A 26,300-nucleotide genomic window follows, 5' to 3' on the forward strand; every position below is an offset into this window, starting at 1 on the left:
TCACCAATACTCTTGATATATACAAGTTAAAACTCGCTGGGGTAACCAGCAGGTAGCTTAGGATCCAACACACAAGTTATTTTTCACCAATACTCTTGATATATACAAGTTAAAACTCGCTTAGGTATCCACTAGGAAGCTTAGGATCCAATAAACAAGTTATTTTTCACCAATACTCTTGATATATACAAGTTAAAACTCGCTTAGGTATCCACTAGGTAGCTTAGGATCCAACACACAAGTTATTTTTCACTAATACTCTTGATATGTACAAGTTAAAACTCGCTTAGGTATCCACTAGGTAGCTTAGGATCCAACACACAAGTTATTTTTCACCAATACTCTTGATATATACAAGTTAAAACTCGCTTAGGTATCCACTAGGAAGCTTAGGATCCAACACACAAGTTATTTTTCACCAATAGTCTTGATATATACAAGTTAAAACTCGCTTAGGTATCCACTAGGTAGCTTAGGATCCAACACACAAGTTATTTTTCACCAATACTCTTGATATATACAAGTTAAAACTCGCTTAGGTATCCACTAGGAAGCTTAGGATCCAACACACAAGTTATTTTTCACCAATAGTCTTGATATATACAAGTTAAAACTCGCTTAGGTATCCACTAGGTAGCTTAGGATCCAATTCACACGTTATTTTTCACCAATACTCTTGATATATACAAGTTAAAACTCGCTGGGGTAACCAGCAGGTAGCTTAGGATCCAACACACAAGTTATTTTTCACCAATACTCTTGATATATACAAGTTAAAACTCGCTTAGGTATCCACTAGGAAGCTTAGGATCCAATACACAAGTTATTTTTCACCAATACTCTTGATATATACAAGTTAAAACTCGCTTAGGTATCCACTAGGTAGCTTAGGATCCAACACACAAGTTATTTTTCACCAATAGTCTTGATATATACAAGTTAAAACTCGCTTAGGTATCCACTAGTTAGCTTAGGATCCAATACACACGTTATTTTTCACCAATACTCTTGATATATACAAGTTAAAACTCGCTGGGGTAACCAGCAGGTAGCTTAGGATCCAACACACAAGTTATTTTTCACCAATACTCTTGATATATACAAGTTAAAACTCGCTTAGGTATCCACTAGGAAGCTTAGGATCCAATAAACAAGTTATTTTTCACCAATACTCTTGATATATACAAGTTAAAACTCGCTTAGGTATCCACTAGGTAGCTTAGGATCCAACACACAAGTTATTTTTCACTAATACTCTTGATATATACAAGTTAAAACTCGCTTAGGTATCCACTAGGTAGCTTAGGATCCAATACACACGTTATTTTTCACCAATACTCTTGATATATACAAGTTAAAACTCGCTGGGGTAACCAGCAGGTAGCTTAGGATCCAACACACAAGTTATTTTTCACCAATACTCTTGATATATACAAGTTAAAACTCGCTTAGGTATCCACTAGGAAGCTTAGGATCCAATAAACAAGTTATTTTTCACCAATACTCTTGATATATACGAGTTAAAACTCGCTTAGGTATCCACTAGGTAGCTTAGGATCCAACACACAAGTTATTTTTCACTAATACTCTTGATATATACAAGTTAAAACTCGCTTAGGTATCCACTAGGTAGCATAGGATCCAATACACACGTTATTTTTCACCAATGCTCTTGATATATACAAATTTAAACTCGCTGGGGTAACCAGCAGGTAGTTTAGGATCCAACACACAAGTTATTTTTCACCAATACTTTTGATATATACAAGTTAAAACTCGCTTAGGTATCCACTAGGTAGCTTAGGATCCAATACACACGTTATTTTTCACCAATACTCTTGATATATACAAGTGAAAACTCGCTTAGGTATCCACTAGGTAGCTTAGGATCCAATACACACGTTATTTTTCACCAATACTCTTGATATATACAAATTAAAACTCGCTTAGGTATCCACTAGGTAGCTTAGGATCCAATACACACGTTATTTTTTACCAATACTCTTGATATATACAAGTTAAAACTCGCTTAGGTATCCACTAGGTAGCTTAGGATCCAACACACAAGTTATTTTTCACCAATACTCTTGATATATACAAGTTAAAACTCGCTTAGGTATCCACTAGGTAGCTTAGGATCCAACACACAAGTTATTTTTCACCAATACTCTTGATATATACAAGTTAAAACTCGCTTAGGTATCCACTAGGTAGCTTAGGATCCAACACACAAGTTATTTTTCACCAATACTCTTGATATGTACAAGTGAAAACTCGCTTAGGTAACCAGCAGGTACTGTTTCGATGTCAAAAATTTTTGTGGGATAAAACAGGAAACGAAATTTTTTATTTTCATTACCTTTCAGCGGAAACATCAGGCAACAACTTTAACAGTTAGCGCTTCATGAGTTTATACTTTTTTTTGAAATAATTTTTCAATAAGTTGTGAAAGTTTTGAAAACTCTCGGCCGTTGAGTTCGCTTTTTCGATGTATTTTTCCCTTTCCACAGCTCGCGGTAAAGAGAGATCCGCCATCAAAATACGTTGTTTTCTTTCAAACTGTTTGGAGGGCAAGCTGGACATGTTCATGTTTCTCTGGTTCAATGTTGCATACTCAGCTGACCTACTCGTATTCTCTTTTTGGTTGTCTGGGTAGATGCATAAAGTTCGATAATCCACAAAATTACCCTTGCAAAATTCGCATGTACAGTCGTTGAGGTCAATTACTCCACTGTTGAGACACTGAGAGGGTCGAACAGCTATGATGGGTTCTGCGGCAGGGTAGTCAGTTGCCGGTACAACCTGAAGATCATTAAAACCGAAATGCTTGTGTTTTTTTTTCAATTGAAGAAAAATCCCAAAAAGAATGTACTATAATTTTAGGGACCCTAAATTTCTTCATTCTGTGTGTTTCGGTGTCTTAAAGCCATCTTAACCCGTTTTTGAGCTATCAATAAATAAAATTTAAAAACCCTTATTTGTTCTTAGTTTATTTATTTTACAAGCCGTTGTCAATTTAGATCTCTACACAATTAAAGCGGAAAAGTTTGTAGTCCTACTAAATAAAACAGAAAAATGAATTACCTTCCACTCCTTTTTCATCCTCAATTTAATCGGAATAGGTGGTGCTAAATCGTTCTGAGTAGAAGTTTGTTGATGATATGAAGAAGCATTAGCTGCCATAGTGAGCTCCTGTATGGGACCAAATTTTTCAGCTTAAAACACGAACAGAGAAGGTCAATTTGTTGTGGAATGAATTAGCAGAGAAGTGACCGTATTAATTTCCGAAGTCTTGCAATTACAAGTAATTAAAACGAAACTATTAAAATTATTGTCTGCGTTCCTTAATGTCTAGGGGTTTTTAAGTTTCGGTGAAATCAGACAGTTCAAATTACTCATTAGTAAAGCTAGACAAAATGTTCGGAGAAAATACGATGTTGAACGAAACATTTTAAATTGTTCCAGTTCGTAAATGGGGACAAATAAATTGTCTGTCATAATTTGCAGTGGTGCAAATATTTGCTTGAAAGAATAACATTGAGTAACTGACCCACGCTTAACTGTCTGTAGCCTGAACCAATGTGAACTCATTCTCTCTTCGAGGTAGACACCGCAAAGCGAAGCGAGCAAGAATTTAAAGTATGTGCACCAAAAAAGTCGAAGGTCACAAAGCCGAAAAATAAAAATTGTGTTAACATTTGAAATTTAATAATCCGTGTTTGCTTTAAAATCATTTCTAAAAATTTTCGAAATTTTGAACTTTCGGCCGAAAATGAGGGGGTCGTTTTTCTACAGTGCGTGACCCCCCCCCACCCCCCGTGGTGTGCTACTAGTCATTTACTTATACTACTATTATGTTAAAATTCTTAACAGAAGTGTTAATGGTTTTAATTTAGACAGAATAAAGCTGCTGAACATTTTGGTCCAATATTTTTGCTAACAAATTGGCTTAATTTTGCAAAAATCAGCCTTTTTCCATCAAAAATGCAGTTCTATAGCACATTTCGATCAAATTATCTTGAATAAAAAACCTAAATGTTCCGGCCTGAACTTGTCAAACTCTTAAAACGACTAGTTTTATTTTCGTTCGCTATGAGTTTTGGGATGTAAATATTTGCCGGTTTTATTCCAATTTAAAACAATATTTATCAAAAACTCGTCGATTATTTTTGATGTAAACACCTTTTCCGTCAAATTATGTCGCTAACAATTGGATCAAGTACCTTTTTCTAAAGGACAAAAGCAATATCAAGGCCGGATGTTGTTCATTCTTGGGTTCGAGTTGCATAGGTCGCTGTTTTCATAATTTTAAGCAAATTTGACAAAATTTGAGTAAAAATACGGAAAATGGGAACAAAAACAACTGAAATCAGTTATGTTCACAAAACTTTGAGCATCGAAAACTCCGTGGAAAACCAAATTCAAAAAAATCTTTTTTAATTCTATATTCTACGCTGAACGGGCTTTTTAATGATACCACTCACAACTCTGTACGATGAATATATCGATCGGTCAAAATTGACCGAACAAAAAAACCTTTTGAGTATATACTTCCTCTAACAGAAAGGTGTGTCGGAACAAACAACGAGCCATAATTAGTATGGCTTCAAATCTAAGGTTTCATCAATTCATGCTTCTGGTAACAATTCGTAATGAACATTTCAGATATTAAATTAAGAAAGACGTTTCTTTCCCCACCGATTGTAGATGTGGACAAGTTGTTACCCTCCCCTATCGTGGACAAGGTATTATCCCTCCCCTATCATGGACAAGTTGTTACCCCTCCGCTTGCAAGTTTATCAGATTGATTTCCCTCTACCAATGTGTTTCACAAGAAAGTTTTTTTGCTACACCACTCATATAAATATATAAATGTGCCAGTAACTGAAACTTGTACAAAATGCTGAGTATACTTAATTGTGCTAATATTCGTTTAGAATGTCCGGGTACTGCTGAAACCGCAGCCAATCAGAAGACTGTGGATGAGAAGTTGATGAGTGGGTCTCACAAGCCCAAGGAAGTAGTGGGCACGGGGGTTGTGGAAGGGGGAAGTAACTTGCAGAAGTACAAGTGGAGTGAACAACAAGTGTCATCAATCATGGGTGCTTTCTATTACGGATACATGATCACACAAATACCTGGAGGTGGGAATTTGACATTATTATTTGGGGTCTTTGACAAAAGTTCATTGACAAAAGAGCTCAAAACTCAAGGTTCAAAATTTTGTAAAAAATGGGAACCTAATGGCTCATCGCAATCAATCTGATCATCGCAATCAATCTGAATTTTGCAGTAGTTTTGCCGTTTCTGGAATTCGTTTGAATGTTTTTTTTTTCAAAAAATGAACGGTTTTCAGAAATTCGCCTTCTCAGCAATTTCTCATCAAACCACTGACGCAAATTTTAAGATTTGAGTCCATAGGAAATCAATTCAAAACTATGCTTCGCCTATCATAGCTCAAAATGATGCTGTTCGTTTTAATAAGAATAATAATAATAAATTGTTTGCTGAGCAGATAAAAAAACTGTATATAATTTACACTTTTTGGTTACAGTGTTTTTTGTTTACGAGAGAACACCAATAGGCAGAATTGCTTCGTCCTGCGGTGCGTCATGAAGCAGAAAGTTCCTCATATTTTTACATTCAATCTATTAATTTCTGAAAAACATGAAAACAAAACTCGGTAGAAACTTTCATGCAAATCAGCAGTGCCTAAAATGAAGTTTTCACGGAACCGGTGAGCAAAGTCTGCAACCTTTCGTCGACACTTATGTCACTCCCTCAGTAAATAAGGTTGAAATTTAAGTATTTTTGCCAACAGTTATCATGCTCTTGTTAAATTGATCTTTCTGTTAATTGATCCTTATTATAGAAAATTTTCAGCGTTTCGCACAACTTCTGCGTTTTAATTTTATTCAAATCATTCGTTTTTTTTTTAAAAAAAATGTCAGTGGCTCATAAATGTAACTCTCCTATATTGTAATTTTTTGTTTAGTCCCCGGGGTTCTCAATTGAATCCAATTTACCCTTTCCATAATAACTCACAAATTGTTTAATTTTATTCATTTTTTGATGTGTGTTCACAGCTGTACCATAGATTAAAACTCCATACTGTAAGATTAACTGCACATAATTCTTGTGGACAAAAATTAATCGATTTATATGTAAAAAAAATTAACACCTTATAGAGTAGTACAAAAAACATAAATTTCATTGATCAAATACTACATTTGCTCTTTACAGACAAATAGGTTTTGCTTTTTAAAGAAAAATAGGTTGCTGGTTTTTTGTTTTGAATGTGATTTGTCTCAATTTTTATTAGACCGCTTTTGTTTACGAATTTATTACAGAACTGAATGAAAAAGTTTTATCAAAATTCAAAGTTATTGTCCAACCAATCGTTGCTTAATTGCATACCTAAGACATGTTGACTAATATGTGACTGACTGACTATGTATCAGCTGTGTTGTCGGCGTAGAGTCATTGGCATGTTGGTTGTAGCCTATGGAAGATCGTTTACTTAAAAGATGAACAATAAAGGTACCAAAGTGAGCCTTTACGTACCAAATCCGTATGAAGCAAATTTTGGTTACTTTCCCCTTCTCTGAGCGTTTCCAGAGGTGTAAATGCGTCATCATACACCGATTTTTGAAGGTCAAATACGTTGCGGAGAAACTGAATGCCCCTCTTCCTAAAGGGAAAAGGGGCATTCAATTTCTCTACAACGTGTTTTTTTCTGTTTGCTAGATAGTTTGTAATAAGGTATTCACAGGTCCGTGAAATCACATTCCTCTACAACTTTTCTACGAGAATTGAGTGATCTACAGTGTCAAAAGCTTTTTAAGTAAAGAAAGATTGCATATGCTGAAGATGCTGGTTTGTTCAAATTGTATCAGATAGAATCTGAAACTTATTTCAAGCAATCTTTGGTCCCTATTTTTGATGGAACCAAACTGAGTGTTGTGCATTTGATTTGTGCGGATGATAGTTTTGATCATTCTGATGTAGATAATCTCCGAATACTTTTGATAATGCTTATTATTAGCTTCGGAAATTTTTCGTATGTGAAAAGTGAGAGATTTGGTGTCATCAAGGAGGTGGGATTTTTTTAACTTTTCATGAGAAATCTCAGGGGTTCTTTAATTTCAACAACTAAAGACTTTATTTGAAGACATTTATTTCAAAACAAGCAGTTGTGAATTTTGTTAAAGAACTTGAAAAATTATAAAATTGAAAAACTGGTAAAATCATGCCACTGCTCGGCTGTCAATTTTGGTTTTCCAGTTTTCCATTGAACTCATTTTTGTTTTACACCAAAATTATTCTTTGCGGAAAATATCTTTGATTTGGTTGCCCGCCCAATTTTTTTATTTGGCCTCTTTTATACTTTTCTTGAGCATTTTTTTACCTTATTTCCCTGAATTTCAGGTGAAACTGTTCCTGAGCTGAGTGTACATCCTTCTATTCCATTTTCTTTTTTTGGTCTTTGCAGTTCAGTAAGCGATAAAAGTTCAGGTGATCTTCTATTTCGCGGTTCTCCCGTAGTTTAAAATTTCGATATCTTATTTTTACATATTACTGTGTTCTGAGTACAATTTTGGATACCGTTAGATCATATTGGTCGGTAATTGGTGTCTCTAAAAGCTCTGTGTTTTATAATACAGTAGATGACATCACTAATTGACCTACCATGCCAGATTAGAATATTTTGGCGGTTTATTTTGCTAGTTTACCTGATGTGATCAATTTTAACATCAGCACATAGAACCTTTATGTCATCCGGTTGTAAGTATATGTGTTTATGATTTTTTGAAGATCAATCAAGGAATCGTTTAAAGGAGCATTAGGTTGCATGTAAATAACCGTTACATAGATCGTAACAGCTCCCGACACTAGTTGTTAAAATTTGTGTTGCTAATCTGTATTTGTGCAGTTCCGTCACTAGTTTTCTCTCTGAGACAATAGCATTACCACCCCCTTTCTGCTGATGAGTTCATGTTGATAATTTTTATATCCGTCAATTTTGATTAGCTGATTTGTATGACTGTCCAATAACCATGTTTCAGCGAGATATAAAAATGATGTTTGAAAATTCAACAATTGTTTTAGAAATTTGGTCATCCTGAGGGACCTTATGTTTTGAGGAACTAAACTATGCGTTAAAAGGCATCGTTGATTGTTTAGAAAAAGGTAGCAATTGGTTTTCCCCAAATGTTTTAATTTTCTGTATCCATTACTGTGTTTTTTGCCAATTATTATTTCGAGGTTATCTGCGTACAAGAGAGGATATGACTCAACTTGGCCCAGAAAAGCCACTTTTCAGTCATTTCAGTGCGGATATCGCAGCAAATTTATATTTTTTTGGAGCTGATGATGAAAACTGGTTCGAACTAAAAGTTCAAAGCCAAGTAATGATAGTTTTTTCCATTTTTTTCAGTATCCAAGGCATCTAGAGAAGCGGATGATGCTAGTCTTGTTGCGTCTGGACAGATGAACAAAAGGGAACGTAAAGGACACGTTAAAAATCTAAAAAACTATTCTGTTTTGCATCTTTCTTTTGTAATTTGAATTATCGGTTTCGCAAAACGAAATTTTGAAGTGTTATCAAAAATAATTACTTATTTATGGTATTTCTTTGATCCGCTCTTTTAGTTTATTGTTGGTTGGCTCGTTTCATGTCGAGAGAACACGTTCAATTGTCATCTTGTTTTCTATTAGCGTATACTACTTGAATTCTTGCTTTTGATTGCTTTTTGAACATTAGCAACATCGCTCGTATAATTGATACGATAATAACCGACTGTGTTGTTAGCCTTCGGTTCCAGAACAGAAACTTTGTTGTTTGTTGCCGTTGTGAAACCTCGTTTGTCAGCTTCTTTTCCAGTTCAGCACCAACAATTGGCAGCTGCTCATTTGTATGAAGGCTTCGCTCATTTATCTCGTTTTTCTGTTTCTTCAACATTTTTTGCCTTATAGACGTTGTCCTTATCATCATCGTGATTGAACTTTATGAAAACTGTTGGCAAGGGTATGTAACTATCAGTTAGAGTAACGAAAAGGTACTCACGTATCGAGTTCACCAAATTCAATCGAAAACATACATTTTTTTGCAAAAAAAGTTTTAGCGCTGTTAGGGCATCACCACTTTGATGCTCTCTGTTTGTTTAAACACCCAGCAAAGGAAAGCGAACATTCTCAACCTAAATTTGTTGTTTTATATTTTATGCATTAACAATGCTGTCTCCGAAATTTGACCTTTTCAGTGTTATACACTGAAAGTTATTATAGCTGGATTGGATTGGTGCTGTTTTTTTCCTCTTCAGAGAATTTGATTTGTATTGGAGTGCTGTCTTTTCTTACAACCAGACGAGTACTGATGGACTGTCTTTTTGAACTTGTTTTTTGGAACTGTTCAGAGAAACTTGTGGAAGAACTGAAGTTTAAGAAAAGAGTTGTTTTCTGTTCAATTCGCTTGCTTTATAGAGAACGAGAAAAATAAGTATGAAAAAAATTTCATGTATGGGAGCAAAAATTTTTGGATCAATTGCGGTTTTTTTAAAGGAGTTTTTTTACTTGTCTCAAATTTTTTAGACAAAGGTGTTTCTCTCGATGTAAATTGCTGGTAGTGCGTTCGGAAATATTTGGCCTCAATTTTTAGCTGTTTTTACCGTTTTGCTTTTTAGCTTTTTCAGCAATTGTTGTACTCTTTCGATTTTGACAGCATTTGAGTAGTTGTCTGCTAAAAACCAATTTTGCTACCACTTCTGATTGTCGCACAATCTGGTTGAGTATTTTTTTTGAGTTGGTTTTGTTAAAGGAAATAAATACATTTGGGCAATTTTTTTGGCAATTTTTTTAAGTTAGAATTTTTAAGTTTTCTGCTTACTTCTTTAAATTTTATTGTTCTTGCTGTAGTTTTTCTTGATCTCTTTTTAAGTGTAATTCTCTAGATGTTATTACTTTGAAGTGACATTTGAAAGTTAGACAGAGCACTTTTCTTTGAAATAAATCAAACAAATTTCTAGTTATATTTTGAGGTTTGCTCCTGGCTTTTCAATTTTATGTGTAATTTTTCTCTGTAAAGTAGTGGGTGGGGGACTGGCCAAGCAAACGATGTATAAAATTTTTTGATAATTGTTTTTCATTTTAACCTTCATCGGTCTGCCATTGGAAACTACCTGCTGTATTCCTGTAGTACAAAGGCTTTTTCCGAAAGAATAACTGGGTCTCAACTTAGTGATTTTTTCAGATGCTTTTTTATTTTTCGTCGACTTTCCTGTCATTGTTTTAAAATGTTCAATGTAATGAAGTAGGAGATGCATCAGTTCGTCGAGGATGGTAGTGTCATTTGTGCCGTTTCCGTAATTCTTTAGGCTACGTTTTTTAAAGTTCTCTTCGCACTTTTTCATGATTTCGTAGTCAAATTGAAGTGATGATCTTCGTCACAACAAAATAGGAAGAGGAGCAAAAAAGGGAGTGAATTTGTGGCGGGAATATTTTCATTCTAATTATTTGGTTAGTATGCGGCATTTTGACATTGATTTCTGCTGTTTTCTTTTTATTGGATTTTTAATGGTTTTTCCAATCCATTCATGGTCTACTCTAGGTCTATTTTTTTGTTCAGTCATTGAATTGAATACCAGGAATTAAACTGCTTTGTTTCCCACAAGATGTTTTTACACTTTTTTCCCTGTCTTCGATTTTTCAAAACGTGATAACCAGTTCACGCCCAGATATTAAGTTTCATTAGATGCCATTAGCTGGATTTCATTGTCTTTTAGGTGTTGAACCTGCTGGAAGGCCTAAACTCAACGTGAAAAAGTCATTTTTAGGGGGTTTTGGAGCCAATATGGTGCATTTTTCTTGTTTTCTCATTTTTTGATTTCTTTTTGTTTAATAAGTGTTAAATATTTGCTAAGTTTTCTCTTTTTACATGTTTGAGAATAACCGTGGTATTCAACACTCTGTTTCTGAAAATATGTACACTTCGAATTTCTTAATTTTTTGTTTTTCTCTAATTTTTTGAAACCATGTTTGCCTTTGGCTGGCATTATCATGGCGAAGATGTTGCAGGCAGAGAACCCGAAGTTGGAAGTCCAAGATTTAACGGAAAGAGAAGGTTATATCAAAATGAGACAAATCTCCGATACTGCCGTTTTTTGTTGTTTTGCACCCCAGAATGTCTATTGTTCCTTTGAAATTAGTTGCCAATCTTTCGTGCAGAAGCGTATCCAGTTGTTCCCGCGTTTGGTGCTGATTAATAGATGTACATACAATTGTAGTATTGCTCTGAAGTATGTCCATTTGATGCCCCCTCGCCACGCGATCCCCCGTTTTCAACTCCTGCACGCCCTGCCCCATATCAACCCTTCCTTCATCCCCTAATCCCCACCCCGTGCACTTTGTTGCAACCGTAACCCAGCGCGCCCAGTACGTTTATGTGGCTTGGCCTGTGTATAATATACAGTAGTCACAATCTAGTGTTCTGTTTTAAATTTTATCGAAAATATGCGTTTATAGTATTATCTGTGATACCCACTAATCGCACTAAACGACCCCGTTCATCCACGTTCTTGACTTAATTGGCTACCAAATGATAGATAGAAAACTTTCAAAAGATACATACCGTTCAATAATTCAAGATGCGTTTATAATATCGGTAATACCCACTAATGATCGATCTGTGTCTTTGACTGAGAACGTGTTATTTCAGGTTACTTGGCCACAGTGTATGGAGGGAAGTGGGTGTACTCCTTTGGAATCACAATGGCATCTCTTCTTACCCTTATAACTCCTTGGGCTGCATCAATGGGACCAGACGCTCTATGGTAAACAGTCAACTGGAACCCTTTATCTTTTTCTGCAATTACACGGCTTCAACTAGTGTATCAAATAGAACTATACTATAAATAATTACAACTATTGTAGTTGGTACTCTTGCCGGTAGCGGAAAATTTCTTCAACTTTGTTTGATTTTTGCGGTTGTATTTTCTCAACCAATTCTGTGGAAAACGAATCTGGTTACAGTACAGGCAAGGTGAAGCGAGTAGGTATTTTTGTATCTGTCTCGTAGCGACGTTTTTTTCATGTTTTTTCTGTAAAATTTTCTCTGGAAAATGTAAAGGAATGCAACCAAATTTCGCTTGAGGTCAATAATAAAACTGAAATTGACCTTGTCTTTTTTGTTCAGGCTTGTGCGTTTCTTGATGGGCCTGTTTGAAGCAGTGACCTTTCCATCTTTCAACGCTATGCTGGGCAGATGGGTGCCAGTGTTCGAGAAGAGTGTCTTCTCTGCTCTGGCTCTATCTGGAGGTGTCTGTGGCAATGTCGTTTTCCAAATTATCATGGGGTACATCTGTTCTTACGAGGCTATTGGTATGTTGAAGTTGCTCTCGTTAAGTTAGGTCAGTAAAGGTGGTTCTGTGAGATTTGCGTCACCTTTTGAAAATTGGGGTACATGAGCTTAATTCATTATTAAATTAAAATAGTTTCACTTCAAGCATTCTTTCAGAGGAAGCTGCACACCTCTGGCTAGCTTGAGTGATTTAATCAAAAGATCTGATCCAATAGTTTTCATGCAGAGCTCAAAGATGAATTATAATTTTCGTCAAAATCTTGTAGATAAAAGTTTTGAGCTCTTTGATGTGACGTCTCGTTGATCAGGTCTTTTGATGAAATCATGCAATCTAGTCAGAAATGTTTGAACCTTCAGCAAAACTCCGATTACAATAGTTAAGAATTAGGTGCAATAGCAAGTAAGCTATTGTATGTTCTACGGTTCGTCGGTGTTTTCAAAATAGAAGAAAATGCTCCTTGTGTTAATAAGGCACCAAAGATTTGAGGGAACATTTAACATCTTTTCATTTTCTGCGTGAAAAAGATTGATGTGATTTCAAAATGTGAAAGATTCAATGCATCTGCTGGCTTTCTCACTTATCGATACCATATGTTCCATTAAAATGTAATCTTGGGTTGACTGAAACTAGATGGAAGAGTTCCTCTTGTCTGAACATCAGGACTTCCCTAAATTTTGATTTTAACTACATAATCGGTTACATTTATCCGAATTGCCAGTAAATTCAATATGCTTATGACTTTTTGGCTACTTTGTTTCTTGAAGGAATTGATATTAGTCGAAGTTGTAATGAGTCAGTAAAATCGGCAATCTCAGATTCTGGCGCTCTAACATTTGATGTGTTCATTGTTATAGTTTAATTACAAAAAAGAACATTAAATGTTGACTCCAGCAGAAGTGAAATAAATACCCTTTTAAACGGCAAATTAGGAATGATAAACAATTGATCTGAAAGTGGACAATCATTTTTTTTACCAAAGCATCATAATCTGGCGCAGTGTGAATTTTGACCATAAATTAAGTTATCAGCACTACTCAAACACTAAAAAGACATTGTGGACTGACCAAAAGAAAGTTGTTTGTCGTGGCATTCTTTTACAGAATTCCATGTTCTTTAACGTTCGTTAAAGCAGAAGGAGTAGAAAAATAATAACAAATTGTTGTTGATGAATTATTGAAGGATCCATGGAACTTTGGTTCCTGTCAACTATAATAGAACGTGTCCGGACAAAACAGTCCCGAATAAATATCGAAGTAATTGTAAAAAGTAATCTAGAAACAATTAACAACCATAATCTATGAGTTAATTTCCTGAATGCTTTGTTTTTAATTGATATGAACGAGGATTACACCAAAAAGTTGTTTCAAAAAACATATTTTGGCTAAAACTATGTTGTAATCAGCTTAATATTTGTTCAATGAATTGCAATTATATGAATAACTTAAAATAATACTGTTTTTTGAATTCTGTTTTTTTTAGGTGGCTGGCCTCTTGGCTTCTATCTGATCGGCAGTTTGGGGATTTTGTTTGTGACACAATGGAACAAACATGTCTCCAGTTGTCCCCAGGACCACCCAACTATTGATCCACTGGAATTGGAATTCATCAGGCGCAATACACAGGTTTTATTATTGTGTACACTTAGATTGTGAGCCGATCACTTAGACTTTCAGATTCGCTCAAGTTAATTTTAGTTCCGTGGCTTTGTAAATTAATTGATCTCCTGTAGTTTTTCTAGTATTCTTTTTGTTCTTTTGCTCTGTTCAATTTGTTATAACTTTTCGGCATAAAAATAGGAGTATTGAGGAAATGAACGGGGAAAGCTTTTATTTTCGGGATTCAAATTTGCTCATTCAGAATTTTTTATTAACACTTGAAACGTCTCAACCCATCGTTTGTACTTGTGACTTCAAATCATTGTTGGTTTTTGTACAGTGTACGGTTTTGCTGTTTTTTGGCGATTTGCACCTGATGCTACTGGCAATAAAAATCTATTTGCATTTGGAAACATTGCAGCATATTTATTAGACAAGGCGGCTCAGCAATGTGCGATGGCACATAAGGTTCCGACCCCGCCCATCCACAATTTTGGCATAATTGTCTACCAAATGAGGAACAGATAGAAAACCCAAAAATTATTTTTTGGGAATCCCAAAAAACCTCAAAAAAAAGCCCAAGTATTTTTTCAAAATAATTGTGTATTAACGATAAGATAGCCTCCAAAGCAAATAACTCAGTGGAGTAAAAATTGAAAGCATTAAAATGCTGTGATATGACAATATTAAGAAAAAGAGTCAAGAAGAACAGCAAAATCAACCAACAAGAACAACAACAACAAACTTTAATTACATCAAAAACTTTTTGTCCGTTTTAAAAAACAAAATTTAATAACAAAGTCAACATACCGTCAGATGAATCTAAAACTAAACAAAAAACTTATAAATCACCAGAAAAGATATGGACCAGTCCATAAAAAGGTTTGGTAACAATTAGACAACAAAGAACAAAAACAGTAAAGTTAAAAAATTCGCTTATTTTTTTAAAACAATTAAATTCCAAGTAATTAAAACCATTAGAAATCAAGTAAAATATCCCAAAAGTTTACGATTACCAATGCTTCTATAGAAGGGCATTAGGACCTGTCCTTATTCATTTCTTTAAGCGGCTAAAAAGAACAACAAAAAAAACAACAAACAAAAATTCAATTGAAACTTGCCAGAAAACGCTGTCAAAACCGTCAAGCCATATTTCGGCCCTCAAAATATATTCGTTTGCGCCTTCTTCAGACACCGATAATGTTGTATTAGGGTGGCCATTTGTTAGTGAGACTAGGTAACAAGTAGACAAAAAAGAGAAGAGGGCAAAAGTTATAATAATTTTGTTTTTTTTTTCGATACAAAATTATATCCAAAGACATGAAAAAAATAATTACAAAATGAAGTATATAAATATGGTCGTTTATTCATCCAAAGGAATTCTTTGAGACCTGCAATTATGCAGAATAATTCTTGCGTCTAGAAAAAGAAAGTCAAACATGAAAAGAAAGTCAATGAATTTACTTTTTTTGTGAAAAACCGGTGTCGAAGTCAGTAAGGTCATAACGCATTCTTTTAAAAAATAGATTTTGGGACATCAATCCCTTTTGACACCTTCCCTTGACACCCATAATGTCATTTTTGACCTGTAATTAACGAGATTAGGTACCAAAAAGAAAAACAAAAACAACAAACTTGCGAAGTTAAAAAGTTTTTTATTTTTAGTTTTGGAAAACGATTGTTTTCAAATACATGAAAGCCATCAGCTATCTACTAATATCAGAGTATCGGCGCGTCTATTGTTCCATAAAAAGCCAGTGAAACCTATCACTATAAAGGAAATTTCATACAACTGAAATGACAAAGTAAAAGTGACAGTTAAAGACAAAATTAAAAAATTCAATTAATTTCCTGAAGAAAGAAGTGCAGAGGCCGTTAAAACGATAATCTATATCTTCAAGGATTTGAATATGTTCAATTTTGTTTCATTTTGAATGCTAATATTGTGATATGAGAGCTGTCAGTAATGTGATAGTGTGACTAGAAAACGTGAAAAACTGGCAAATTTCTAAAAGAAAAATTGAAATCTAGTTGTATCAAAGCCAGAAAACAATAACTTCAGGCTTAAAAACGCAATCGAGACTAAATTTCAAATCAGTAGAATGAAAAAGCATTCTCTCTTTGCTGACACTAAGCTGCAAGTTGAACAAATTAAGAAAAAAAATGGAGGAAAACTTCATTAAGCCATTATTTATTTAAAAGTCAATTATTTTTAAAAGTCGAAACGATCATAAACTTTCAAGTGAAAAACTAAATGCATTAGCTTGGAGCTGCTTAGGAAGCCAATTGGACCTATCACTCCTGAGCTTTCATTTGATATGTTCTGTTCTTTATTAATAAATAAAGTCTTTTTTCAAAAAAAAAGACCGACTGATTGCAATCCGAATTCTTTTTGGATTGTAACGGTCCAAGATTGGCCCAAACTAGCCCTGCTAATGCTTATTGTCCATTAGGAACTATTGATTTTTCGAATATTGATGATATAGATAATGTGTTAGTTGGAAACTCAAAAAAAAATCTGCTTTTTTGATAATAAAGGGGTAAAGCTAGCAAAAAAAAACGGCAAATTACCGAGCCGTTATTTGATTACAGCGCACTCCCAGCGGAACTTGAAGTAGGAATAGCCCCCTCCCTTCTGAGTCTACAAAGATTGTATGATTGTTGTTTGGGGGTGTAGTGCCGTCAAACTTTTATCAAAGTGGACTAAATTAGCTTATTTCGTGCTGTTTTTGATGAAAAAGGCTGAATTTTGAAATATTTATCCAGAGTTTTTGACCCAAAAAATAAAATCAGAATAACCAACAAGGCTTGTTTGTCCTTAAAAATAAAATCAACGACACTATTCTTAAAAATTGGGAACAGTGTATGACAGTATATGTTTCCGGAGTCCTCGGGCTACTTTTATAATTATCTTATGCATAACTTAAAGTGACTATTTTTTCACTTCGCAAGTTTAAATTAGCTGTTTTGCTTGCAGATTTTCTGCGAAAGCCTGACAACTAATTGTTTTGCGTGATGTGCGTGACTTCCATAGTTTGAGATCGTGTGTTCTTCGAAAACTGTCGTGTTGGAACATAACCCATATATCTGGATTATAACCCATATAATCCATCTATCAAAATGTGCATTCAGATAGGTTTACTGAAATATTTTGCATCCAAAGTTTTCTGCTCATAGACGCCAAAAGGAATGAACGCCTCGACACACTTTGCACATGAAAGTTGTTGCAGGGCATTGCAATTCTTAGAATATCCTGCCCTTATGAAGTTTGAATGAAGTGTTTTTGAAATCGAGGACATACAAAGTACAAACGCTGACGTTTCATATCAATTGACTTCATCACTCGTTTTTAGCTAATTATAAATCAATACCGATGTGTAAATCTATTTTTTGTGAGATAACGATTGTCACCTTTTATTAAAAAGGATTAACGGTTTTGAGTAAATAAATCCGAAAAAAAAGTAATTTTTTTGAAATGTGTAATCAGTGATTTTTAACAATGATTTTCAATCGGGCCGTTCTGGACTCTTTCAATTGTACTGGATTCGTTCATTATGTGAAGCAAACCAAAAAGTAATGAAACAAAACGTATGGTTATTAATAGCCGCCGTCAGCCTCTCAACGGCTATTATTTAGGCGCTATCCTTTTTTATAATTCAGTAGAATTGAATTGCAGAATTTGAACTCAAATTAGAATTTGAATTGTATTGGGGCGCTGTCTTTTTTTAAGATCTGCTCACACTTTTTGATGTTTTTTGAAGCGAGATTGAAGTGGTTTTGTGGCGCGAATTGTATGGCTCTTATTTTAAAGTTGCGTTTGAACAAAAATTTGCTTCCTCGCTATTGGTGTTTTGATCACATGCGGTTTTTTGACATTATTTTTTGCTATTTTTAATAGCCGCCCTCATCTTCTCAGCCGGCTATTATAGCGCTCCTTTTTAATAGCCGCCCTCATCTTCTCAGCCGGCTATTATTGCGCTCGTATTTTTTTTTACTTCGTCAAACTTTTTCGCTTTACCATTTTGCCGCTTTTTCGACATTTTGCGTGAAATCTTTTTGACTTCTCTAGGCTAGTTTCTCTCTTCTCTCATTCTGCTGAAAGTGATTTTGAACATCAGTTGCTAAGCAAAGCAATTCAAAATGAACAGAGTCGGTATAAAAAATTGAAGTCAGAAATAGAAACGGGATAAACCCATAAAGCCCATTTTTAGATGCCCGCTATTTGAACGTCGTTCCTATAAGTCTTAGTTACCACCTCTAATGCTTATTGGTGTTGATAGTAGCCCCTGTAGCCTCTCTCTAAGAAACAGAAGTATGTTCAACAACGAAATGCCGTCAAAATAAATCGGACTTAAAAAAAATTTTTGTACAAAAATCTTTTTTTTTTTCAATATATTCTATTCGTTCAATCCCAATCATGCTTATTGGAATCAACGGCGGCTATTTTCCGGCAATCTGCCGGGTATGTTTTAACTTCGTCGAAATTTTTTTCGCTTCACCCATTTTGCCGCTTTTTCGACATTTGGCGTAAAATCTTTTTGACTTCTCTAGGCTAGTTTCACTTTTCTGTCATTTTGCTCAAAGTTCTTTTAAACAGCAGCTGCTCAGCAAAGCAATTCAAAATGAAGACAGTCGGTATAAAAAAATCAAAGTCAGAAATAGAAACGGGATAAACCCATAAAGCCCGTTTTTAGATGCCCGGTACTTGAACTTTATTCTCATAGGTTTTAGTTACTATCTATAATGCTTATTGGTTTTGATACTAGACCCTGTAGCCTCTCACTGAGAGACAGGAGTATGTTCAATCACGAAATGACATCAAAATAAATCGCACTTAAAAATGTTTTTGTACAAAAATCAATTTTTGTTGATATTCTCTTTTCTTTCAAGAGTTATGGGAATCAACGGTGGCTATTTTCCGGCAATCTGTCGGGTATGTTCTCTTTTTTGTTCATCGACCATTCTCGGTCAAGTTTTTTTTGTATAACCAATAGAAATTCTTTGATTGTGTCAGGACTTGTCCTACGTTTTTGGGCGCTGTCTTTTTTGAAGATCTGTTCACACATTTTCATTATATTTGAAGTCAAGTTTGAGTAGTGATTTTGGTCAAGCCGAAGCAGGAAGTGGAGCGAAAAGGCGAGTGGTTTTGCGGAGTGAAATTTTTTGCTCTAATTTCAAAGTAGAGAGATAACGGTGTTTGCACAAAAACTCGCTTTCTCGCTAGTCATTTGTTGTTCACACGCGGCAATTTCACCTTGATTTTTACTGTTTTTTCAATTTTTTTGGATCGGATTTTTTTTCTAAATGGTTTTCTCAATCTATTCTTAGTTCATTCTAGGCCTAGTTTTTTGTTCGAACCAAATTTCCATTTCTCGCTAGCTGTTTCTTCTTTGCTCACATGCGGTAATTTGACAGTTTGCTTTTTTTTTTATTTTTTTATCTGATTTTATTAGAAATGGTTTTCCTAATTCACTCATAGTCCATTCTAGGTCTAGTTTTTTGTTTAGTTGATGAAAATTCTTGGAATGGTTCGTCAGGACTTGGCCTGCTATGTTTTTTTAATTCCTTTTGATTATGTTTTTCGTTTTAAATAAGTCGCGGTTTTCACGTTTGACTCGTGACTTACTTCACTCACAGTTTCAACTAAATAAATTGTATTTTTTTTCACCCATTGATTTACGCAATGTAGTGAATACGGCCAATGTCAAAAGAGCAAAATGAAAAGAAACGGGATTAACCGATAAAGCCCGGTCATTAATTCATTGTGCATTAATTTATCAAAGTTCGTTAGAGCCATTGCTAGCTGACATTAGTATTAAGCTTAATTGCTTTCAGTTTAAAAGCTGAATTAAGGGTAGTTTTAGAATCTAACTGAAACTGCACACCAAATTAGAACGCTTAACACATAAAAAAATTATGTCAATTTCTATCTCTTCTTTCTTTTTGTGTTTCAATTCCTGTGTACGTCAATGGCGAGTATTTTCCGGCAATTTGCCGGCTATGTTTGTCAGATGCACTCGTAGATCAGGAATTTAATTTTTTTTCATCTGAAATTTCATTTTTTCACTGTTATTCTTGATCAAGTATTGTTTGTCAGGTCCTGGAAAAAATTTATTGTCGACACTATAAAATACTACTCAACAACAACGATTATTTGAATGCATCTTGGAGTTTGTGGCAATTTGGAGTTTGTGGCAATTTTAGAATTGCTGGTTTTATTAATGCAATTTTTCGTACTACCGAATTTTTGTTGAGCAGTTCTCGTAGATTTTTAGTAGTCTATAAATATGAAATTACCGAAACTGTTGAGAGCAAAAGTATAGATGTTTTTTTTAGGTTCAAATATGCTGCTTAAACGTTTTATGTTCGAGGACACGCCAGAAGCTTTTGAAGGATAGTAGAAGCTCCAATAAATCAGGACTTATACTCTATTTAGCCCGTGGCTAGTAGCTCTAGTGGAAGTGGTGGTGGACTGCCATGGAAAAGAGTGGTGACAAGTTTGCCCATGTGGGCAATAATGGCGGCCCATTTTGGCAACACATTCATCCAGTACGGACTCATGACATGCCTCCCTCAGTACCTCTCTCATGTTCTCAACTTCGACATATCACAAAATGGTAAATCCACTTCAATTACACGTAGCTCCCAGATTTTGTTAAAAAAGTGCAGTCTTCAAGTCTTTTTTCCTTGTTGAAATACGGATTTCACGATTAAAAATAATTAAGTGCTTCATATCGCCGGCTGTGGTTTTATTCAAGAAGCAATTGAGGCATCATTTTTGAAAACTCGAAAAAAAAGGTTTTTGAGGACGCCCATTGTGTGTGACGCAAAATGGTTACTGGTGGGCTATAAATAACTATTGTTGTTTATAAATGACATATTAATTTTGAAGTTTCTTAACATTATATTGGGCTTGGTTGATTGGAAATTTAATAGTACAACAGTTGTCTGCTTGACTATTAGCACCTCTGCTATAAAGTTAATAAGTGCTCAACAAGGATTTGAATGTTTATTTTGCAAATGGATTTTACCAACAACTCCTTCATATTTGCTATCAGTATTTTATTTGACAGTTAAAGATGAAATTAAAAACAAGGAGAATGTTCGCAGGTGTCCTGTGTGCTCTTCCGTGGGGATTCTGTTTTATTGTGACCCAATTGGTCTCCTTAACAACAGACAGACTCAGGGAGTCCAAAATTGTGACCACAACAAGAATCAGAAGAATTAACGGCCTGATCGGGGCTCTCGTGCCCGCCATGTTCCTGGGTAGGAGTGAAATTTTCCCATCATTTATTTACCTTAAAATTTACAAATTGATTGTTTGCTAGAATTGAATGAACTGTTTCCTGTCCCAACATGACTACCTATAATTGACATTTTTGTTTATGAGGAGAAGGAAAGACATCTGAACTTAATAATAACACAATGCTACTTTCGCACTCTTACAGTGTCTCATATAACAAGAGTTTTTAATTGCTCTCAAACGAAGTTTGTAGCAATTATATTAGTCCAATTGATCTTTTTACGACTGGAAGACGAGTGTTGACATTCTACAGGTTTTTACGACTCGAAGAAGAGTATTGAGATTATACATATTTTTTTTAGCTGAAGTCATGACTTCAAATTTGACTTTTGTTTTCGAACATTGGACTTTAAACGTAGCTTAATTTGTAATGTATAGTAATTAAGAACTGATGGTAATATTCAAGGTTAAAAGGTCATTTCGAGAATTTTTGATCCCATATAAGTTCCTCCAACCTATTAAACTACCCCTCCCCCCAACTAGCCCCTCACCCCCTTCACATACACACCTTATTTTTCTTCACTGTACTTGTTTTTTTCACTGTATATTGCTTTTTTATTTCTTTTTTAATAGCCGCGAAGCGATAGCTGAGGCTATTATTGGCGTTCTCTTGGTTTTTTATTTATTTTGTCGTCACGATTTTTGTTACGACCATATGACGTCTCACCGACTTCAAATCTGCTTTTTGTTCATTCGTTCATGCAATTTCAACTGAATTGCGTGCGTGACGTCATTTTCACCCTTAGTAGAGCTAGTTTTTTTGTTCATTCGCGTGATTAAATTTTTGGTCACACGTGACTTACCTTACTCTCAAAAATGACTTCCTCACTCTGAAATTGACTTTTCTTTGCTTTAATTCAAAAAGATAAGGTCAAATGAGTGCTTGTCACTCTACTTGAAGGTTATTTAAGAGCAGCAAATAGAAACAGCAAGTTGCACAGTAAGTTATACGGATTCTTAATCAAAATTTAACATCTCAGCCCTTAATGAAAAGAATAAGTTTCTTTTTTGGTCTGTCTTTTTTACCTTCTTTTTGAGACTACAGATCTATAAAGCTATTGCGGCTATTTTCTGGCAATTTTCCAGCTGTGTTTCATATTTTTGAAATAGGTAAGGTTAGATAAGAGTTTTCATTGCACGACTCTTCGAGTCGTTTGCGGTATTCTACCGGCTATGTTTTTGATGCGATTTTTCGCTTGACCGTTCTTTTGTCTGACCCATTTGACTTTTCGTCCTCAAAAACGAGATAAACAGGTAGCGCCCAGCGGGCATTAAGTTCTCTTAGAGCCTTTCAGCTCACTAGTCTCCAAGTATGCAATTCACAGAAACTGTTAAAGAGACTTATACTTGGTGTGAAGGGCGGTTCTTAGAGGTTGACTCCCCCCCCCCCCCCCTACAACCCCCGCCCCACATCAGCCCCCGCCAAACCCTCACTTCACTCCAATCCCCACCCCCGCCCTGTGCAGCCAAAGACCCCCTCCCACCGCCCCACCTCCGCTGCGCTCACCTCACGCCTCTTCAATTCAGCTAAAGCTAGCCCCTAAACCGTGGCTAACTACTGACGAAGCCAAGCGCTCGCCGGTCGTTTGAGAGCAATTCGCCCGACCTTTGTCGTTTATGTTAGAAAAGCTTGGATTTAGAGCAATCGGGATAGGCCTACAACGTTGCTTTTTTCAATCTTCTATTTTGCATGAAGACAATTGGCCTTTCCAATTGGTCATTGTTTGTAGAAAGTTTCCTTTTCCATAAAATTACCTTATATGTGGTTAATTTTGCAGTGTTGACTGGCTACTCTGGTTGCAACTACATGATGGCAGTTGTCTGTGTGACTATTGGTCTGTCATTTGCTGGATTCACTGCATCTGCCTACAATTGTAACCACCTCGATCTCTCCCCTCAACATGCGGGAACTCTCTTTGGTGAGTCTTAATAACTCTGCTTCCAAACTACACATTAAACAAATATCAAACCTGCAGCTTTCGATTGGTTGATGAATATAACAAATTGAAAATGATTGATCGGATTTGATTTTCCTAACTTAATTTGTTGCTACCTCCGAAATACCACATAGTTTGAGCTATATAGCTCTATAAATTAACTTCAAATTTAACGTGACACAAAGCACAACGTTTTTTGTCTGCTACCTCACACTTGGAAAAAAATTTTTATTTCACACTTGGGTTTAAAAAGCAATTAAAGGTTGCGTTAGTTAGCCTAAGGAAAGATAGCAAAACGCACCTAGCACAAGAAAATTTCACAACAATACAAACACTTGGTTATTAATGAGTACTATGACTGTAAGCGAAAAAGTTGAAAGTAAGAGTAAGAAATGAGTCTTCAATTTTTTCTATCTGTTAAAAAGGGGCAAAATGTAATATAGTATTACAAATGTGAATTCATATTATAAATTTGAATATGAAAGCTTATCCACAACGAATAGAGAGCTACTATAGCAGCTGGAATTGGCGACAATTTGCTTCTAAAAGTCAAACAAGGCGGCTCGGTAATGTGCGATGGCACATAAGGTTCCAACCCCCCGCCCATCCACAAATTTGGCATAATTGTCTACCAAATGAGGAATAGATAGAAGAACCCAAAAATTATTTTTTGCGATTCCCAAAAAAACCCAAGTCTTTTTCAAAAAATTCTGTATCAACGATAAGATAGCCTCCAAAGCAAATAACTCAGTGGAGTAAAAGTTGATGCATTAGATTGCTGTAATATGTCAATATTAAGAAAGCGAGTCAAGACGAAAAGCAAAATCAAACAACAACAACAACAAACATTAATTACATCAAAAAATTTATGTCCCTCTTAAAAACTCAATTTAACAACAAAATCAACATACCGTCAGATAAACCCAAAACTAAACAAAAATAACTTATAAATCCCCAGAAAACATATGCGACCAGTCCATAAAAAGGTTTGGTAACAATTATACAAGAAAGAACAAAAACAGTAAAGTAAAAAATTAACTTATTTTTTTGAAACAGTTAACTTCAAAGTAATAAATACCATTAGGAATCAATTAATATTACCACAAATTTACGATTTCCACTACTTCTATAGAAGGGCATTAGGATCTGTCCTTATTCATTTTTTAAAGCGGCTAAAAAGAACAAAAAAGAACAAACAAAATTTCAATTGAAACTTGCCAGAAAACGCTGTCAAAACCGTCAAGCCAATTTTTGGCACTCAAAATACATTTGATTGCGCTTTCTTCAAACAGCTATAATTTAGTACGTGGCTATTCATTAGTAAGACTAGGTAACAAGCAGACAAAAAAGCGAAATGCTAAAGTATGTAATTTTTTTTTCGAAACAAAATTACATTTAATGTCATGAAAGGCATTAATAACAAAAAGAGCTATTTAAATAGGGTCGTTTATTCAAAAAAAAGCCCTCGAGACCTGTAATTATCCAGAATATTTCTTGCATCTACAAAAAGAACGTCAAATATGACAAAAATCACATTAGTTTACTTTTTTTGTTATATTTGACCTGTAGTTAACTAACGAGATTAGGTAACAAAAAGAAACATAAAAAGAACAAAATTGCGAAGTTGAAAATTTTTTTTTTAAAATTTTGGAAAACGATTGTTTTGATCGTCATGAAAGCCATCAGCTATCTACTAATATTAGAATATCGGTTCTTCTACTCTTCTATGAAAAGCCAATGAAAGCTATCACTATACAGGAAATTTCATACGACCGAAATGACAAAGTATAAATGACAGTTAGAGACAAAATTAAAAAATTCAATTGATTTCTTCAAGAAAGAGGCGTCGAGGCCGTTAAAACGATGATGTATATCTTTCAGAATTTTAATATGTTCAATTGTGCCTTATTCTGAATGCTAATGAGGTGACATGAGAACCGTCAAAAATGTGATAATGTGACAAAATTAGAAAACGTGAAAAACTGGCAAATATCAAAACAAAAAAAATCTGAAATCTTGTGGTATCAAAGCCAGAAAACAATAATTTCAGGCTTAAAACTGCAACTGAGATTAAATGTTAAATAGGTAGAAAGAAGAAGCGGTCGTTTTTTGCTGACATTAAGCTGGAAGTTGTACAAATTAAGAAAAAAAGTAGAGAAAAAGTTAATTAAGCCATTATTTATTGAAAGGTCAATTATTTTTAAAAAAAGAAACGACCATAAATTTTCAATTAAAAAACTTAATGCATTAGCTTGGAGCTGCTTAACAAGCAAATCGGTTGGACCTATCACTCCTGAGCTTTGATTTGATATGTTCTGTTTTTTATTATTAAAAAAAGTCTTTTTTTAAAAAAAAAAGACCGACTGATTAAAACCCGATTTTTTTGGATTGTAACAGTCCTAGAATGGCCAAAAATAAGCCCTAATAATACTTATTGTCCCTTAGGAATAACTGATTTTTCGAATGTTTTAGATATAGATAATTTGTTAGTTGAAAACTCAAAATAAATTCTGCATTTTTGATAATCAACGAGTAAAGTTGGCAAAAAACGGCAAGGTTTTAACTACAGTGCACTCTCAGCGGACTCTGAAGTAGAAATAGCCCCCCTCTGAGTCTACAAAGATTTTTTGAGTGTTGTTTGGGGATGTACTGTCGGCAAATTTAATCAAAGTGGACTAAAATAGCTTATTTCGTGCTGTTTTTGATGAAAAAGTCTAAATTTTGAAATGTTTATCCAGATGTTTTGACCAAAAAAATTAAATCAAAACAATCAACAATGCTTGTTCGTCTTCAAAAATAAAATCAACGACACTATTCTTAAAAATTATAACAAATTTTAGCAAAATTGACGAAAATTTAGGCAAAAATTCCGGAAAATGTGAATAAAAACAACGTGAATTCACTCTTCTTTTCTCAGAACTTTAAACCTCGATAACTCTCTGTAGAAATCGAAAATTAAAAAAATCTTTTTAATTCCATATTCTACGCTGGATGAGCTTTCTAATGATACCAGTCTCAACTCTCTACGATGAATATATCGAGCGGCGAAAATTCACGGAACAAAAAAAAACCCATTTGAGTATATAGTTCCTCCCCCCTCAAGAGGGTC

At 34.8% G+C, this 26,300-nt stretch overlaps 1 protein-coding gene across 2 annotated transcripts in view; it reads left to right on the forward strand.

The window, feature by feature from the left end:
• Positions 1-26,300, forward strand: part of LOC142351537 (sialin-like) — a 438,741-nt gene that overhangs the window by 408,487 nt on the left and 3,954 nt on the right. For both annotated transcript variants that reach the window (XM_075403611.1, XM_075403612.1), the window contains exons 3-9: positions 4,938-5,144; positions 11,714-11,828; positions 12,191-12,375; positions 13,836-13,978; positions 20,388-20,568; positions 21,062-21,217; positions 23,033-23,173. In XM_075403611.1, the coding sequence (XP_075259726.1) occupies positions 4,938-5,144; positions 11,714-11,828; positions 12,191-12,375; positions 13,836-13,978; positions 20,388-20,568; positions 21,062-21,217; positions 23,033-23,173 (1,128 nt within the window). The remainder of the gene's footprint in view (positions 1-4,937; positions 5,145-11,713; positions 11,829-12,190; positions 12,376-13,835; positions 13,979-20,387; positions 20,569-21,061; positions 21,218-23,032; positions 23,174-26,300) is intronic.

The sequence above is a fragment of the Convolutriloba macropyga genome, chromosome 13, assembly GCF_964194025.1.
Source record: "Convolutriloba macropyga chromosome 13, txConMacr16.3, whole genome shotgun sequence".
Classification (NCBI taxonomy): domain Eukaryota; kingdom Metazoa; phylum Xenacoelomorpha; order Acoela; family Convolutidae; genus Convolutriloba; species Convolutriloba macropyga.